The sequence below is a fragment of the Ochotona curzoniae genome, unplaced genomic scaffold, assembly GCF_017591425.1.
Source record: "Ochotona curzoniae isolate NIBS_2020 unplaced genomic scaffold, NIBS_Ocur_1.0 contig_21, whole genome shotgun sequence".
Lineage (NCBI taxonomy): Eukaryota > Metazoa > Chordata > Mammalia > Lagomorpha > Ochotonidae > Ochotona > Ochotona curzoniae.
The window spans coordinates 7,600,704-7,620,354 of NW_024465322.1; the positions used below are offsets into that span (position 1 = coordinate 7,600,704).

The window sequence follows — 19,651 nt, forward strand, 5'->3', positions numbered from 1 at the left end:
TTTACATGTTTAACTGAAAGGGTTGACTATTACATAAATACTCATTTATTGGTAAAAAGCATGTAATGTCTGTCATAGAATCTCCACTACTGTGGGTGTTGAAAATATAATAGTGAAAGAACTGAACAGGGCTTGCTTTCTATGTATATGTATATATGCGCACACACAGAAGTACACATATAAATAAGTAGATATAGATATATAAATAGACGTAGTAAGAGAATGGCTTTTATTGGACTCCCGAAATCATGAGTTACATAGCCAGAAATCAGTCATGACAAGCTATTGTGAAGAGAATTACACTCTCGTTCTAAGTAAACATCAGCATTCTTCTATCCTATTTTTGTTTTGCAAATGATTGTGCTGAGGAGGAAATGATTCTGTCACTTCAGGTATCTTCAGCAATAAGAAAATGCACATCCAATAGAAATTGGTGAATATATATTCAATAATTTCTATAATTGTAATCACACTTGCACCACAAAATAGGCCAAGTTGACCTCCAATATCCGCTGTAAGAAAAATCAACATTGAATTTTTATGTCACTGTTATTTTTTCACAAGAAAAGCATATGAAGCAATATTAGATGTAAGATTATTTGAAATGAATGAGATAATCACAGGCGATATTATATAAGGATAAGTTAATCATGTTTTAAAATCTCAAAGTGATTGTAAAAAGAAGAGAAAAGCACAGCTAAAACCTGTTTCTACAAATGTATCTCAAAGACTTTGGAAGATGGAAGTTTTAGGTTGATTTATGAATGATTTGGGGTCAATACAATTCAGTTTCAAGGAGCCCATGTTGTGGCCCAGGTGCTGGAGTCATTGCCTGTGACATAAATACTCAAGTGAGTGTTCATTCAAGTTTGAGCCACTGCACTTCCAGTTTAGGTCCATGTTAATGACCATTTCCTGAGTGAATGAACTCACGGTGGTGGAGGCTCGCTCTCTCTCTCTCTCTCTCTCTCTCGTCACTATGCTTTTCAAGTAACAAAATAAACCCATAAGAAACACCCAGTTTTACTTGTTAAATGAAAAGCAGAGCTTTTTGGGGGGTATATTTATACTTGTTATATAAATTATTCAAATTATTTTTTTTCTGCATTGATAAATTAACTCTCAAATAGAGAAGAATAAAAGCTAAAAGAAAATAAAAGAGAATTAGGAAAGACGAACAGCACTTACCAAGTAACTCAGGCACACTTACAGCTTTTTGTTGCTGCGTTATTTTATAGTTTAAGTCACTGTAGTTAATCTCAATGTTCACAAAATTCTCCCTAGGAATTAAAAACTGAGTTAGCTTTAGGTGGCAATTTCAGCACAACTTTTAATTCCCATCTGATGAAGGATGGGTGAATACAGTTTACTATTCTAGAGAGATGGCGTTGCATTCAGTGTTAGTCACAGCTAGCTTCACTAGAACGGCTTCTTATTCTGTCCGGTTTTTAGTAGGAGTCTTTTCTGACGGATTACAATTTCATCATGTTTTATTCCTGAGAAATTTTTTAAAAAATGCATCAAGTGGAAATATCACCCTAATAGAAATGTCTACTGCGGAATTAACAAATGTGTAAGGATGTGCTTAAGTTTAATTCGAGTTCCTACTCTTTCGTTTGCTATGAATGTCACCCCAGAGAATTTGCTTTGTTTGCCTAAGTCATTATTTCCTTATCTGATTTCAGGATTTAGGATTGCGGCAGGGTGGAGGGGGAGAAGAAACTGAATATGCAATAAAGGATTGGTATACATTGTGGTCCCTATTGATACTGCATAACGATTAGTCACTTACTCCATTTTATTGAAATATTTGAGCAAAGACTCCCATTCTTTAGCATCTTCCAGAAACCATTTCACATGACCAGAGAGGGGGACATTCTCAAAGAAACAATAGCTGGTCGTTCTTGCACAGCCTGAACTCCATCAGGAGCCAAAACTTCTACCTTGAGCTTAAATAAAATTTTCATGACCTCTGAGTATTCTTACCTGAATAACAGATATTTCAAACGTAACCTATCCCAAGCGAAACAGTAGGTATTTCCCCCACGATGAGTGTACAATATCATCCTTCCATAACCAGTCTTTAAGGAAATTCTAATATTTGTCTTATAAATGCTTGAACATTTAGATTCTGAAAATCACGGTCACTGCCCAGGCTTCCATAAATTATCTCTGGATTCCAAACAATGTTATCTGGCTGCTCTTATTCACCTGCTTCAACAGACACGCAGTGGAACCATCCTCCTTAACCTGCCAAGACATGTGTCCCTGCTTCTCAGCCTCTCCTCTCCTCCAGCCTTCCTACCCCAGGTTCCCCAGCACACTCTAAGGAAAACTCTCCCACGAAATTCTGAGAACACTGCTTCGGATGTTTTTTCAAGTGTTGCTTTCTCAAACAGGTGTTTCCCGGTTGTAATCCACAACCCTGACTTCAGCTTTTTGCTGCACCTAGCACCCTCTAACCTGCCTAACTATGTTTATTGTCCGTCTCCATCCCAGTAGAAACAAGTGCAATGAGACAGGGTTTGTCTTTCATACACCGAGGTATCTCTAATGCCCAACATGTTTATTGATTATATTACACATAACAGGTGTGCGTTGTATATTTATAAAACATACATATAAAGGAATACATGAAAGATGATTATAACCTGACTGTGATAGGAGTTAAGGTGGAAACCAAAGAATTCACGATTTTCAAATAATAATCATTGTCATTAAGAATGGTTGCTGTTAGCAATATTTTTTGGAATCGCTTGATGTTTTATTTCACATCTTAACAACAGGGTCGTAAATCACTGTTATTGCTTCTAGCCTTAACGTTGCTACATCCCATCATGCTTAATTCCAAATAAATATTAGTTATGTTTACCTAATTTCCATTGGTCGAACCCTGGGTAACAAAAGAATGTGTTTCGTTTGAAAAGACAATCAAGAGGTGCAGCGATGTTGACAAACGGTAAATTAGCCCCCAAGGTGACGAAAATGATAAAGTTGTCTTGGAAGTCCACAGACATAAGCACGATTTCAATCTTTATGTTCCTGACTTGTGCGTACACTGATAATACTGTTGACTTTCCCAAGCACAATCATAATCATTGCACAGCTTCCTCATGCGCCTTGGAGAGAAGATAAACGCCTCCCCCACACAAGGATTGTGGTGCTCACTCAACATCTGTACCAGCCGAGTTGTCCAGGAATGAGGTGCTTGCTGAATCTTTCCCAAAGAGTGAGTGAAACTCTTCGGGATTTAAATCAAGGAAATTTTATTTCAGGTGACACAAAGTGATGACTTTTAATAGAGACAAAAAGCTCAAAGGGAAAAAAGAAAAAGAGCATCACTTACACTAGAAAATCCTAAAGACACGCTCGCAGGTGCCTGAACATGAGTGCAGCGTGAAGGTAATCAGATTGATCTAAATGCGTGCCCAAGGAATACTTTTCACATTTTTGACCACGCAGATTTAGAATCATGGGGGCGAGGAGTCCCCCATTCCCTCTCCTCCTCCTTTTGTATCCTCCTTTTTTTCTACAGGCTATTACAATAATAACCATCTATTTCACAGCCACAACATTAACTTTCAAGGGTCCCAGGGCTGTAGCCTAGCGGCTAAATTCCATGTCTTCCATGCCCAGGATCCCATATGGGCGCCGGTTCTAATCCCGGCAGCTCCGCTTCCCATCCAGCTCCCTGCTTGTGGCCTTGGAAAGCAGTCTAGGACGGCCCAAAGCTTTGGGACCCTGCACCTGTGTGGGAGACCCAGAGGAGACACCTGGGCTCCTGGCTTTGGATTGGCTCAGCTCTGGCCATTGCGGCTGCTTGGGGAGTGAATCAGCAGATGGACGATCTTTCTGTCTCTCCTCTTCTCTGTATATCTGATTAACTTTCCAATATATAAAGATATCATAAATGAGACACAGCAAATAGGGGGAAATGAAACAAAGTAAAATAGCAATGTAAAAATATATTGAAAGTTAAAAATGGAAATTACACTTTTATTTAGGAGTAAAGAAATGCATGCTGTATATAACAATTAGTTCTTAGTATTCTAATATCACTTAGGAGATCTTTTTTTTGTGTGTGCTCTATTAATTGTCATAGAGCGGAGAGAGCACAGAATGTTTGTCTTTTGAGACTAGCTTGTTTTATTAAGCAGAAGCGTTACCAGCTGGGTCCGTTTTGTTGCCAATGGCAAGATTCCATTCCTGTTCCTGGCTGAGAAGTACTCCGTAAATGTATCAGTACCACATTTTGTTTATCCATCCAAACGGAATTTTTTTTTTTTTGCAGACAGTGAACCATTTGGGGAATTTTTTTATTGTAACATCTGTCACTTTAAAACAAAAGCAATTTTGGAAATTCCTTAGTTCGCCTAATAACTAAACCTGACCTCGGTTTACCAGTATGTGCATCCACTTGCTGCCTGCCTCAACCCAGGAGAGCTTGCCATCACGCTGTAACTGGATCTTCCGACGGGAAGGCAGGGAAGTTTAAGATACTGTGCTGCTGTATCTTACATGTCTGCATGCAGACAGGTAATTGCAGATTTTCTCATTTTCTGTCTTCGTGTTTGAAACTATACCCATCAATCCTACCTTTATTGAACTTTTTTTTTTTCCATCTGATTTTCAAAGATCAGTTTACTGGTTAGGTATTGCTACAAGAACAATGTGTTTCGTTTTGTTAAAACAGGTGCCAGGTTAAAACCGAAATCAAAACATGCTTTCAAGTTGGGTATTTCCTCTGCACACATAAATCAGCTTTAATATATCGTTGCTTTGATACCAGCACATACATAAATATGCTGCATTGCTGTTTCAGATCCTAGCTCTAAAAATACAGATTTACAGTTTGAGAAATGTCAAAGTTACTTCCTGATGAAACAGTAGATTCTTTAGGAAGTATGTTTTTATAATTTCTGAAAGTTTACTAGAAAGAAAATTAGAAAACTCCAGTTCCTGAGGAGAATTGGAATCGGAAATTTTTGTGGGAAGCAGGTGGAGAACCACGCCAAAACAGAGTACCAGCCGTGGCAGAGCCACAGCTGCAGCTGGGAGCCAGGAGAACCCAACAGCCTGCACCATTACCAGTGACTTCTGGAGTTAGCATAACCTAGTGTAACTCCTGTCAGTGCCTCTAACCATCTTGATAGGGCACTTGTTAATGTACAGCGTTAATATTTCTGCTCCATCTATAGTATGCGATTAAAGAAAGGTTCGAATTATTCAACAGAGATGCTCAGCATTTTTATGTTTCAAACCACTGATAGATATCAGCCAGAATTATCGTTTTCATCGGAAAGATTCAGCCCAGAGCAAGTCACTCAAGCAAGCTTCAATTTAACTTTCAGGTAATTAAATTAAGGACAAAAGGATATGCGCTTATCTAACTTCAAAATCCTTTTCTTTCAGTGTTAATTTAATGACAAATGCTGCCATTTCTTTTAATTGGTGAGAATTTCATTTCCTGAGTTCTCGGTAGCTTCCAATAAAGGGGGAGAAAAAAGTCGTGTTGATTATAAATCGTGTTAAGGCTGTTGAAAATACCTGATATATTCCTGGCTGTGATTCAACTTTTTGGAAAGATATTTCAAAGCAGTTTGGCTTGGGAAAGTGGCGTAAGAAATCGTCGCAGGATATGTGGTTTCTTCGCAAGAAACTGGACAGCTGGAATTGTAGGTTCCCATTGTGCATAGTTCATTAACTTCTATGTAGTCTGAAGCAAAAATGAGAACAATAGAGAAGCAGATCACAGCGTGGGGAACAGCGTTTTATCTAGACAATGTAACTTTTCGTCTTGAAATTGGGTGACTGGTAAGTTGTCTCCACTTTCTCAGCAAGTGCTGCTTCCTTGTGATTATAGAAATGCAAACACTTTTAAAGCAATTTAACAATTTAGAACTCAAAACCAAAATTATTTTACTATGACTTTATCACTATCTTTAAATCAGGTGTATTTTGAAATCAGAGGATTTGTGTGAGTTTCTGAGTGTAACTATATTTAAGCAAGTTATTATTTAATAAAATTAGTAAGCTCCTTCCTTCAGTGCATTTTCTCTTCCACAGAATGGGATGTTCATAGCATTGATTAAATGTCGTGTGTTTAGCGATCTTAATAAACATCCTGAAAATGAAAGAAGTAAACCATACTGCTTACCAAGTAGAGGAGAAACACAGTTGTAGTATTTCTGTAGGTCACATTCTATCGCATTTCCTTAAAAACAGCAAGAGTAATATATATAGAAATTACATTTTCTAAGACAGGCAAACAAAGGGCAAAACCACATTTACTATCTATATGCATCCATCCATTTAGCCGTGTAGACTTGAATATTGTGGCTAGTGATGCCTTTGACTGCAGAGTGGGCTTATATTATGATTTTCGAAGTAAGACCCTAAGGAAGGAAAGATGGTGGTTGAGGATTGGATGAGGAGAGGAAGAAGGAGGGAAATGTATTTATCAGACCTGCACCCGTGAGATGTACCAAATGTGTAAATAATTCAGTGTTCAAAAAAAGCGTGATAAACCCAAATAGAGAAAGAAGATACTGTTTGAAAATCCTGAGACATTGTTCCCTACACAGATGGTAATGTTCTGTGGGAGGAAATAGGAGGTGTGTGTGTGTGTGTGCGTGTGTGTGTGAGAGAAAAAGAGAGAGGAAAAGAGAGAGAGCCATAATGGCAAACTTCTCACACTACTCTAACTTTGCCTTAGTGCACTTTGCCTTTCTTTACAGCCTTCTAACATTTATATGACATTTCATGTTCCGTGTCAGGCATTTTTATGCCACTTGCCTATTGGTTTTCAGTCTTATACCAACCCTATAAGGTAGGGTACTGATAAGCTCCCAGTTTCATGGGGTGTACAGAGGTTCCATGATTTCCTAAAGATCACCTGTTTGAAAAATTGTGGCTCTCACCTGATCTCTGGATCCATCCTCCCTTTTGGCATCCTTTAAACCTAACCTCTGAGATTGACCAATCTGGAAATGTTTCAAATGAGCCCCAAGGAATCCTGAAGTTTCTTTTACAGTCACCAAGAAAAAAAAAAAATTCCCTACCATGGCTTTTTAATGGTCAGCAAGACTTAAACACATGACCAAACTTTGCTTGCAAGTTGAGATAATCTTGATGTACTGTTGGAGGTGTTTGAGAGCACCTGACTTTAATCCTTGCATATAAGAACTGGAACCCACCCAAATCACACATAGTTCTTTTCCAGAAATGTCTACCATGATTCCAAGATTTTCAATCAGTCAGGGATGATTATATTTAGCCAATGGAGACTTTCCAGGATGGTTTCAGCATGGTGAAATAAGGAGGTGATTCCACTCATTCTTTACCTGGAAGCATAAAAGGCAAACATCCACACTGCTTTTTGATATATCGGGCTTTGCATTCCTTCAAGCAGCCAGCGGTGCTGTAATGGCTGAAATTCTTCAACTTTATTTTAGGGTTGCATTCTCCCCAAGGGTACTCTTGATGGACTGTCTAAAGTCACAAGAAACATTCCATTTAGATGTGTCTATGTCTCCTGTTCTATCAATCTGAAAAGTCCCTGAAATTGCGTGTATCAAAGCACGATGCACCCACAACCCTAATCAATGAAGTCAGATAGACAATTCCAAACATTAACTCATATGAGGAAAGCAAAAAGCATCTACATAAACATTCAACTAACATAGCAATCAGCCCACCCACAAATCAAAGCCATCAAAAATCACAAGAAAACATCCGTTGCCTAGTATAGTTGTGTTCCAACAATGTAAGTACGTTCTGTGGTTGTTCAGCTAAGCTTCATGGTACCAACGAGAGGGAAATATCATTCCGGATTGTGCAGAGAGAGGAAATGGAAATCCAGAAAACTAATTAAGAAAATTACTAAGAAAGTGATAGACAAACGGACCCCTGATGGGCCCATCGGACTCCCAGATTACAGCTCTTGACACTGTCATTTTCTACTTCTCAAAGAGTTCCAATAAGAAAAGAAAAAAAATGCCCAGTTCACCAACTTAGCTGCCTCCTCAGACCTAATCACCTTTGGAATTTCTGATAAAACTCAAAGTTCTGCTAGATTCGTTGTATTAACTATGTGAGTATACTGGATTACTCTGAAGCTGTACCTACACATAAAGAAAACGAATCTGGGATAATTTTTGGCATTTCTAGTGGGGTTTAAAAGTCATGAGGGAAGGGGGTTTCTAGCAAAAAATACATATATATGACTTATGTGTTAAAGGCACTCCCTACCCCGCACCATTCACTCACTCCATGCCTGGCGTGTACTGACCTTCACTTGGCGGATTGTAACACGGGCGTGTGTTCCTACTGGTGATGACAAACCTAGACCGTCAAACTGTGGTACCTTCCGTGGAGAATGGATAACGAAGATGATCCCAGCGTCGGCAAAACCCAGGGCTGGGTTATCGATGAATTCCTCCTGGAGCAAAAGTGCATGATCCCCCATGTGAATCACAGATGAATTTTGTTCCACATGAGTGTAGTATTTAAGCACCGCATGACAGTTCCCACTTATGTAAACATCAGATATTTTATAGTAAGTTTCAATATTAGGATTTCAAATAAAAGGTGTGAAAATTAAACACCTCAGGAAGTGTTCAAGTGTCTATCCCCTTTTGCCTGAGTTGAATATCCTGAAAGCAGAGGATGGCTGTTAACCATCTCATGCCCTCTGGCACTCTCTCCTCCCCTTTCTTTTAGCATGGTCTTTTGGAGTCACGTGTTTTAGAAAATCACTTGGCTTTCATCTCCTCTTAAAATTCTTACCATTGTTTAAAACTCAAAATTCTTTCCCATAAAGATTTATGCTGTGTATTTAACACCAATGCTTTTCTTTACATAAATTTTATGACATCTTGATCTTTGGTTGTAATGCTGGCTATAAAAAGGGAACAGACCTGAGAATATAATGATTTTTGGGTAGATGACAATAGCTTATGTAATTACATGCAATAGCTGTATTTAATATTCCATTTTTAACTCCAAACTTTATTCCTCCTGCACCTGATAATATCTTCCAAGAAACACTTAACCAAATAATCTGGAGTAATATCTTGGTAATATTGTGTTTATAAATTTTGACTGCATTCTAAAAGCATTTAGTAAGTTCTAGTTTATAAAATGCATAACTAAAATTAGAACCGTCCACACAATATTTTGTCCAGCAAATATTCTGATGAGCTGAAACAACTCTATATACATGTATATATATATGTATATACACACATATGTAGTTGCATTTCCTTTGCCATGTACAGTGTTGTATCATTTAGACATAATGAAAATGAAAAACATGTTGAATGGGCTACAAGAAGTTACAAAGAGACCCTGTTTAGAATTTCTGCAAAAATGGCCTAAGGCCTCGTTCTTGTGGAATGGGAAGTGGGATAGTCTGTGAGGTTCGAGAAGACCAAGACATATTTCTTATCTCTGACACTAATTGTGTAATTTTTTGGATACTTCATCCATCAGTATTTCAGAATCCTTGGAGATGAAGTCACGGTAATGGGATAGAACATATCTCTAAGTAAATAATGATAGAAATGGTTATTCGTAAAAGAAAGCGAGGCCTCAACTTGGATGGGAGCCATAGCAGACAACCTTGAAGAAATGTCACAACTTTCACTAAGCATGAGCATGTGACCACATGCTTCCCAATTCTAGACACATATTTTTAGGCTAATTATAGTTTTCTAAAACTAGTCTTGAGCAAAGACCATTTATACAATATCTTGTCCATATAAATTATTTTTTTATCACTTTTGCAGGTGTATTTTCTTTGGTTTGTCACATATGTATGCGTAGCTCCTTTTTACACCGAGTTGCCTTCTTTCCATCAAAATCTCCCTGATTTTTTTTAAATACATAGTTAAAATAAGTACTTATATTGCAACTTAGAAACCTCTACTTTTCTTCTTTTTATGGTGTGCTTATTTCCTGAAGTCACAAGAGTGAAAGCAGGGTAGTTCGACATCTCCAGAGAATTGCATGTTTTGATTACATTTTGGGTTCCCCGCGCCGTACACACTCGTTTGTTCTGTGTGTCTTGCCTTCTGGATAGATTGAGAATTCGTTACCTGATTGACGTTGAAGAGCAAGTTTAAACCTCTGCCAGAGACACTCACTTTTTTCTTTGTTTTGATATTTTCACCGTGATTAAAAGTGAAGCAATTTCCATATTCGGTAAAGATGTGTGCAAAATCCTCAGGAAGAAAACGAACCAAATAAAACACAGTCAATTGTCATTTTTAAGGAGTGAGTTACATAACTTCAGAAAAGGCCCAGATGTCTGAATGGGAATGTAGAAACACCGGAAAGCAAGGCAGTGTGGTAATTTATATGTGTATTCAGTGATGGGCTTGAATTTTGAAACACACATATTTGTCAACTGGAATATGATTATTTAAATAAGACATTTTCAAATACTTCGATGTAGTCTTTCCACACTTAAGAATTTCTTGTTTTACGTCTCACCTGTGGATTCATGAAAACAAGATTCACCCATGGAGAGCCATCCCTCGTCCATCCTCTGTTCTCTCGGCAGATCCGTCACATTGCTGTGCCACTTCGGCTCCTACCGACCACCTCTAAGACGGAGCTACGCCATGACACCTGTCGGCCAGTCTTACCGCCCTGCCCTCTCGGCTCAGTGGCTGATGCAGGAGTTGAAACGTGTCTCTTGGTTTATGACATGGATAGTGGAGTACCCAGCTAAAATACTGGCACTGTAGGGATTCGCGCAGTTGCTGCGTCCACAATGGGGAAAGGCTATACAGGACGGGGCCTTGCAGTCAGGAGACTGAGCAACAGCACTTTAGAACAGTCTGGAGCTGTCTCGGTTCAGCGTTTTCGTTAGCCCTATCTGTTCTGAAGAGGTCCCACTGAATGAAATCATTTCTTGGGCTTTCCTACTTCCTAGAATTGAGTTTTCCTAACATGCAACTTTAAAATGAATACTGAATGCAAACTTTGCTCAAGTTGGGTTTAAATATGTTGGCAAATAAAAAGCAAGCTAGAAAAGTTTCTCCTCCAGATTAAAATTTCAGCCAGAGACTTCTTCCAGGTCAAAGGTCTCACAGGTTTATTTCTGTTTGTTGTGTGCTAAATGAGAGTGCTAAAAGGACAAGAAATGAATTCTAGAGTCATAAAAAAAAAACCCGGATTTCATATTTGCTGACTGGAAAACAGAATCTTATTGCTGACATGCTTTTAATATGTAGATTCCGGATATATACAACACTTTGTCTTGAAGGTTTAGTAAGCATATAACAAACACTGAACTATACATGTATTGTGAGTGAATTTTATGTATATAATTTTCATATAGAATGCAGAATATATTAATTTTTCTGTAGTTTTGATTCAATATCACAAGAATTAAAAAAAAATTGCAAATGTACCAATCAGCTTATGCTGGAGTATACTGCTCATGATGAATGGGAAAAATTAAAACATTTTTTGCTAAATTATTTATACAAGAGATACAATCAAAATCTCAGTTGACTCTCTGCTTATGTAACTGTGTGAGAGAGGAAATTTGTCTTACGTGTATTCCAAGTTAGTGAAATACAATCTGAGCAAATAGGCTAGTCCCCCCGTGTCAGTGAGCTTTCTTTCAATACGAAACAGCATGGAAAAGTGGTTCATTCTATTATAGCATGGAATAATATTAAACTATTACCTTTGGACCACAAGGCTTTCCAAAAAACTCACATTCCAGCAGAGTGCTATTGTTTAGATAAAACCCATTGTTCCTGATGAAATCTGTGATGCTGAAATTCTGCTGAGTTGCAACAAAATCCATCGCTTTTCTAGTAGCAGTGGAATTTTCCCCGATTTCCTGAAGATGGAGAACTTTTGAGAAAATATCCCATAAAGAAAAAATGATACCAAACTTGGCAACAGCATCTGCTTGAAACCTGTTAGTTGGAAAAACAAGAATACTTAGGACAATAAAAGCTGCTGCTTATCTAGGAGACAGACATTCAGTCTCTGGACTTCATCTGTTCTTGCTTTTTCATCTCCAACCATCGTCTCCATCCAAGCCAGAGGGGACTCCAGAGGTCTTTGACACATGATGCAATTTACTCTGCATTTGTGCACAGGGTCATCTGTCTGGAATACTCCGTAGTACTCGATATGGATGAATTCTAATGGACATTTAGCATTCGAATTCCTCTCTGCTCCAAAGAAAGAGTTGGGAATGTGAACTTGTCAACACCTAGGAAGCAGAGTTCCTGGGTTCAGATCTTAGTTCTGTCATTGTCATGGTTTGGTTCTGTGTTACTGGAAGTTGTATTTCCTAACATTTCCTTTGTTATTCTTATCTAGTTACACTGCGACCCTCACAGAAGAGCAGGAACACCAAACGTTCTAGTTGGCCTGCTAGTGGGAGCTCTTTGGGGGAGCTGCCAGCACTTCTATTTTTTATTCCTTCCTTCTACTTTCTCACATCCTACGTGAGTTGAGATCCAAAGTCAGGGCGATGGAAGGACACACATGACCACCTTCCATTTGTTTCTCTGCCTTCGCATCTGCTTGTCCTGCTGACAGGCTCTGCTGACTTCAGCGACAAAACCAAGCAACACTTGCAAGGGTCTCCTCTCCAGGCCTGAGCCCTGACCAAGGGTTACCCCATATGCTTTCATCCTTTGGCGTATGTCATTCATAGCTGCTCATTTCTCCAATCACACTCTGTTCCCAAATGCCTTCATCTCCCTGCCACTTCATTTCTTCCCTGGTTAAAATAGTGTATGTTCGTAGAACCTTTCTCAACATACTAGTTGAAGACAAAATGAGTAATTTTTCTGAAGACTTTGAGAAGGATGCTTGTAGCATAGGACTATGGGATAGGTGCTCATTGAACCAATGCGTCGTTTTTGCCAGTGATTTCCTGGCAATCAAATCAGAAGGAATATATTCAGAACTTGTCCTATGGTCCGTATTATTTTGTAATCCTCGTGTTGCTGCTGTATCCCTGCCTTGTGTGACGCATGGCTCTGTAACGCATGTTCCACATCCCTTTCCAAGTACAAGCAGGACTTTCATAGGAATTTGCCAGTATTGATACGAAAACTTTCTCTCCTTAGTTCGGTGCTAAAAAGCATGGAGAGGAATGGATGGGTATCGCTTAACACCTGCACAGGGTCACGCGATGCCTGATTCGTGGGTCATTCCTGCACCTGCTTTATGTCTTATACTTCCGTCTTACTTTCCTTTATATATTTTTGTAGGTATGTAGTTGTCCTTGCTCACTAAACCCTTCCCCAAAGTGGGTCATACACAAAGCAGAGGATAAATAAACATGTAAACAACATTGTCTACGTTTTCAGAGATAAGAAAACAGTTTTCATGGTGGGCATCACTTAGCCTGATGTGATCTTGGCAGGCAGACCATGCTGCTGCATCCCTGTATGCATCCCATTCTTATTTCGGGTTTGCACGAGAGGTGGGGCTGCTGGCAATACTGACAGAACTCGCTCCCATATTAGCTGGAACTCAGGAGAATCAAGTCTGATATCAGCCAAGGAGGTTTCTCGGGGAATGCCCCAACTGGAGTACCGGACTCAAATCAGGAAAACAGGGAAAATGACGAGCTTTGTGGGGTGCCCTCCAGTGCATGGGTCAGGACTGGGCTTCCTCATTTACTGGTGCCTGCGCAGTGGACAGCATGCCCAGACGCACACAGAGGCTCCGACAGCCATATCATTTGCCAGTAGAATGATCCCTGTCAACTATGTAAGCAATACTAAAAATAGAATTTTGAATTTTTAAAAATAAGAAAAATGACACAAAAGTATATAAGAACGAAACGGTCTCTTTGGTGTATAATTGTCTCCCCATGCTCGCGCAAACACACACATCTCTTCATCCTGCTCCTTTATCAGTTTTTTTTCCCATATATAAATTATAATCCACTCTACATTCACATGTTCAATCTTCCACTAATTGTTATATTCAGCAAATAAAAACTAGGAAGACCGTAGTCCTACTAAAGTGTAAACATAAGTTAAGAAAGAAAATAATTATTTTCCAAAGTGATTTTTTTCTTTTACCTGTTCAAATTACAAAACGTGACAGCCGGGAATTCCATCTTCTCCACATATTGAACCTCTATGGATGTGGTGGTTGGCCATGTGAAGTAGTTGAGTAAGCGGCTATAGATCTGCCACACCATCAGTGACACGGAGCCCAGGACCACCGCCAACCACAGCGCCCGCCGGAGCCTGCTCTTGTTCCGGACGACATTGTGTACCCCATGAATGGAAGTGGAGATGGCAAAGTCATGGTCAAATTTCTTTCGGTCAGTGGGAGATGGCAGTGCTTGCTTTGAAAGGCAAAGCTTTATCTTTTCTAAGAGTCCTTAAGATTTTGCCCGTAGGATAATTAAGAAGAAAAAAAAATTAGTGAGTTAGGAAGAACACAAATCATGCAGAAGCCACACGGGCCGCTTCTTTGCATGTGTTTTACAGAGGGACTCAAAATTTCTTTTGCATTGGATGACTTACTTAGGAGTCAAGAAGTACAAGAGTTGGTTGCATGAATCTGCTAAAAATACCCTCACGCTTTTCAGAGTGACTTTGGTTAATGCACATGTATTCAGACTCCCTATTCATTGGATGTCAATTTCAGCTTCCCAACTAACCCACCTTGAATTGAATCACCTACAACATAGAATCTTTAAAAAAAAAAAAAAAGAGTTGAACTGCTTTGAAACTTGTACCAGAAAATGGGTACAGAGAGATCTGGAGATTGGGGAAAGTGGTCCTTGCACTGGCTCCTGATCTTCATAAGGGCACTTGGAGGAATTCTGGGCACGTTCTATCTAAAAAACAAAACTTGCAGGCACACAACAAACAGCAATGAAAGCAGTAGAATGGCAGAGACCAGACAAAAAGCAGATTTGAATGCACAGTGACATTGTAAATTTCCTTGGATTCTCTTCCATTCATTCCTTTTTCTTTGAGTAGCTAAACGTGTCCGATCCATGGTGCAGACTTATGTGACCTGCATCACGTCCACACAGCAATGGAATTCAAACGGACCAAACAAGTAAGCTTAAAAAATTATCTCTTCCTTTCTCTTAGTCCAAGCCCCTAGCAGTCAGGGTGGCTGGGAGGTCCTACCTCTCTCGGCATGGGCTTTTGACGGCTGGGTCCACTCCATTTGCAGCTTCCATAAGCAGGAGTCCTCAGGGTACAAGCGAAAGTCATCTCAGACAATCTTCAATTTGCTGCCTTTATGTCAAATACAGTGGTTGAGGTCGTAAAACACGAGGGCAATTTAAATATTTGTGTTGCTATGTTTTGCTTTGCAAACTGCATAACCTACAAATCAATCACATTGGTAAAGCCAGCGTGGGCAGTTACGGACAGATGAAAAGTTACCATGGTGTGAGAAAAAGTATTCTTAAAAGGTCATTTTTATTAAAAAAATAATAATAAAGGAATTTAAGGAGCCCATCCTTGTCAAGGATTTTTATAGCACTCTGGCCAGGCTAGCTGACAACCCCGGGAAAGATCTTTTTATTCTGTGATGATATGTAAAACTGGATGAAAGAAGCTTTTTTGTGGGAAACGTCTTCTTTTCTCATTGAAATTTTCTTGGTATTATTAACAGATAAAACTAACAAAAATAATAAGAACTAAAATGGTAAAGTAAAATCCAGAGTGTATATATCCTCAGGAATCAATGGAAAGAACATAATTACTGTAAAAAATAATTAGAGAATAATTATTTTTCTTACTAACACTTTGGAAAATCAGAATTTAGTTCAATGAGAATGTACGCTTTTGTTTACAAATGCTGCCATCTACTGATTGAACTCGGGAATTGCATGTATCTCTGCTAGATCAATTCTGTGAAATGACAAAGGTTTATTTTTAGAAGCATATAGCCAATTATTATTAGTATGTATCTTACAAATACTTGGAAGGTTGGAAGTTAGGTGCTTTCAGTGGAAGCTAGACTTTCCCAGACGCAAGCGAAGGGGTTTTGAGTGATATAAATAAGGGGTGTTGGGGAAACCTTCCCAACTTTGACGTTAAGAATTCTGGGAGCAGGATCCATCCAAAGGTGTAAGCATTTCTCCATTGAAGAACCCTTTTTGAGGTTAATTTACAACTTTAGGTTTAGTCTTGAAATTCAGGGACTGCTGGGAAGAATAATAGCCAACTTCTCCACTTCCTTTTCCTGGCTCATCTTCCCTTACTTAGAAGCACCTGTGCAGCCGTGATGGCAAACAGAGCTTTGTAATGTTGTAACTGATAACCAGTTATCAACCATGCGCCATTATAACTGTTAAGAGGCCTTTGCTGGTCTAAGCTTGAGGACAGATTGTGTAGGAAGCGAGGCTGCGAGCTCGTGTCACCCTAGAAGCAGTAACAGGGCAGCTGTGATGGCAGCGGAGGCAAACAGGAAAATTCAAGACAAAGATAGGTTTCTGAAACTATATTTTATTTGCTTTGTTGTTTAGCCAAGACTCAAGCCTGAGAACAAACTACCTTGAAGCTCATTTACTCTTCAAACTACGCTGAAGTTAACTTCTATTTGTCTTTCTTTCCAGCCATAGCCTAAGAATATCTCTCTCACGACACTGTATGTGATAAATGAAAAAAAAAAAAAGAGACAAAAAAGGGAGGAAAAAAAAAGAGGACACGTAAGATTTTTCCATTTCCTACCTATTCTTTACTGGCTGAACAAAGGCAAACATAAAAATATTTCTTAATTCTCTTGACTCAGACATGTCTCTCTCTTCCGTAACAAAACACTGGATGCCACATGGATACAATGATTCTCACTTCTCTTTTTAAAGATACTTCTGTTTATTTGAAAGTCATGGATATAGACACAGTGGGAAAGACAGAAAGAGAAAGATCTTCTGTCCACTGGTTTCACTTCCCAGGTGAGACCTGATGGCGCACTTCCAGCCATTTGGAGAGAGAACCAGCCAACGAGGATCTTTCCCCTGCCCCTTGTGATGCTTTTAAATAAATATTTTTTTAATCTGAGAGTTTAAAAAATAAAAATAGTATGGAAGTCCCCACTTAGTCTTGTTCTGCTCTCCCTGGATATTGCAGTTGATCTGAATAGGTAATTCACTTAACAGGAGACACAATTTCCAGGCTCTTCCTCTCCCCTGGCTAATGACACAGACATGTTCCCATGCAGCTGGGCTCTTAAAGGATGAAACCAAACCCACTGAGGATCCAGAGACTTCCAGCCTTTCGTTCTCCACTGCCTTTGCACTGATGGCATCTCAAGCAAATACACTCAATCGCGCTGATGTCCGCAGAGGATGAAATCAACATGAGCCAATGAACAAAAGACACAACTAGCATACTCTCAACGCGACCTTGACTTTGGATTCAGAGGGTAGCAACATGCACAGTCAATAGGGAACGTCTAGACAAGAATGTTTATTCTGGCCCACTACCATTTTTATAGATGACTGAACACGTGACATTCAATTACATCTGATCAATGCTATTTTTTGGGGGAAAAAAAAGGTACCTAATAACCATTTAGCTTCTGCTAATTCTCAGATATCAAAAAAATGTTTAGCTTTGAATTGGTACTTTATATTTCACAGACAAAGCCTGGAAAATAAAAATGTACTGTGGGTCTCCCAAGTGAGTGACAGGAACTGAAGGGCTTGAACCGTGGTCTGTTGTCCCCTGGCACACACACCCTGAAGAAGCCGAGTCCGTCTTGGAACCTGGCCCTCTTTGCATCCCAACCACCACAGCAAACCACGACCCTCCTTCTTTATTTTCTATTGAATGACGATAGCTAAGAAAATGTCTAATCAGTTATCCAAAATAATTCTGCATGTACAAGAAAGATCCTTACATATGTTTAAATAGAAGAAGCAGTTGACTTTCTAATGATTACCAGTTACGGATTTTGGGGACCACTGAGATTTTCTCCAGGAGCTGTGGGGCCAGTCCTCGTCTTTTGCAAGCTCAAAGCCCATATCTGGAGTGTGTGCTCAATCTTCCCCAGATGAAAGGCTTTCTGGAATACGCTCGCTCGGGTTCTTACTCCTGTTCTCTGCCAGGTTCTGCGATTGGCTCTGTCAGGAGGAGGTTTCTGTTTGTCACTCAGCTTGCAGCCACACCTTCAGGGAAGCAGGTTCTGTTGAAACACCTCTGTGGCTTTCCATGGACCATTGGAAACGTCCCTGTAATTGGTCAAGGCAGGGGGAAGAACTCTACTAATGCTTAACTTGGTTGCAAAATTGGGTGTTCATGCAAAACATCACACTGCAGGTCAAGGTGACCCCTGTGTTGAACTCTAAGCATGTGCCTGAAAGTTTTATGTTCCTATCTGTTTTCTCAACTCTGATCGTTTGTCTTGCTGCAATAGATCATTTGCGAGAAATTTACCTTCCTTCCAACGACTTACAACACAAACATTGATTAGTCAATGCCTACTGACTTTGGGGACTATTCTAACAGATGGCTGTCAGGAGTGTGTTTAACAAATCTTTTAAAAGACCAAAGCCAAACAAAACAAAATTTTTAAAAATCAAAGATGTAACTTTTTTTTAAAGTTAAGATTAATAAGATACAAATATTGGGGAATAATAGAACATAAATAATTTTAAAACATTTTCCATGTGGATTTTAGACAATGCATTGGAATAGGGTTCCTTAAATTCATGTTCATTCAGAACTTCAGAAGGTGACTTTATTCAGATAAGGTCTTTCTAAATACAGTGTCCAAGGGTTTTGTAATAAATTTCTGGATTCAGTGTGTGTGACAAATCCAATGAGTGGTATCTTTGTAGGAGAAGTTAGCAGAGACTTGGGCACAGAGGTGTGCAGGATGCAAGGCTGTGTGAGGACAGGGCAATGCCTGAGTGTGCAAGGGAATGCTAAGAACCATAAGTGGCAAGCAAGGACGCTTCTCAGGAACTTTGGAGGAGGTCTGACCCTGAGGACGGCATTTTGGATTGCTGGCTGGTTTCATATCAGTCTGCTGGCCACCAACTTTGTGACCCCTTGCTAAAGCAGTACTAGGAATCCAGTAGACGCTGCAGAGAGAAATCAGATGGATTGAATCAAATCTTGACTCTTCTTGGTACCTGCAAGAATTTTCAGTCTTACAACACAGTTGCATTTTATTTGCCTTTCAAAGATGACCACTGAGGTGATATTCCGAGAAACTAAGCAGACACAACTAAGTCCAGGTGACTTCGGGGCAAGAAGCAGAAGCAAAAATCTTACAGTACTCGAATGCCACGGAGAGAATGGTTCACATACATGTATGTCACAGAAAAGACCAGGCGTCATGTAGTGCCTTCTAAATCAAGAACAATGAGACACATGTTTAAAATGAATCTGGAAATATCATTCCATTCATGGAGACTATTGTCTTCATTTACAAATACAAAAGGATGCTAGATGCTCTTTGCATCTGTAGAACGCGTCAGTGAGAAAACGCAACTCTCCTAGGTCCTTTGGTTTAGGAGGATGCCAGCCTTCCGTGTGAGCCCTTCTGGTGACATCAGCATCTCTGGGTGGGTGAGGTTTGCAATAGAAAGGAAAACCAAGAGCGTGAGCAGGATGCCGGCTGAGAAGTAGAGCAGCTAATAGATGAATCGGTTCTCACGTGGGCTGTCCACAAT

The 19,651-nt window shown here is 39.5% G+C and overlaps 1 protein-coding gene across 1 annotated transcript; it reads right to left on the reverse strand.

Moving 5' to 3' along the window:
- Positions 1-321: 321 nt before the first annotated feature.
- On the reverse strand, positions 322-15,186 carry ASIC5 (acid sensing ion channel subunit family member 5). Its single transcript, XM_040971407.1, has 10 exons — positions 15,147-15,186; positions 14,076-14,382; positions 11,702-11,939; positions 10,098-10,223; positions 8,291-8,440; positions 7,344-7,491; positions 6,158-6,214; positions 5,548-5,716; positions 1,189-1,280; positions 322-512 (listed from the first exon to the last, which is right to left on the reverse strand). The coding sequence occupies exons 1-10, from the start codon at positions 15,184-15,186 to the stop codon at positions 322-324; spliced, it is 1,518 nt and encodes a 505-aa protein (XP_040827341.1).
- Positions 15,187-19,651: the final 4,465 nt, after the last annotated feature.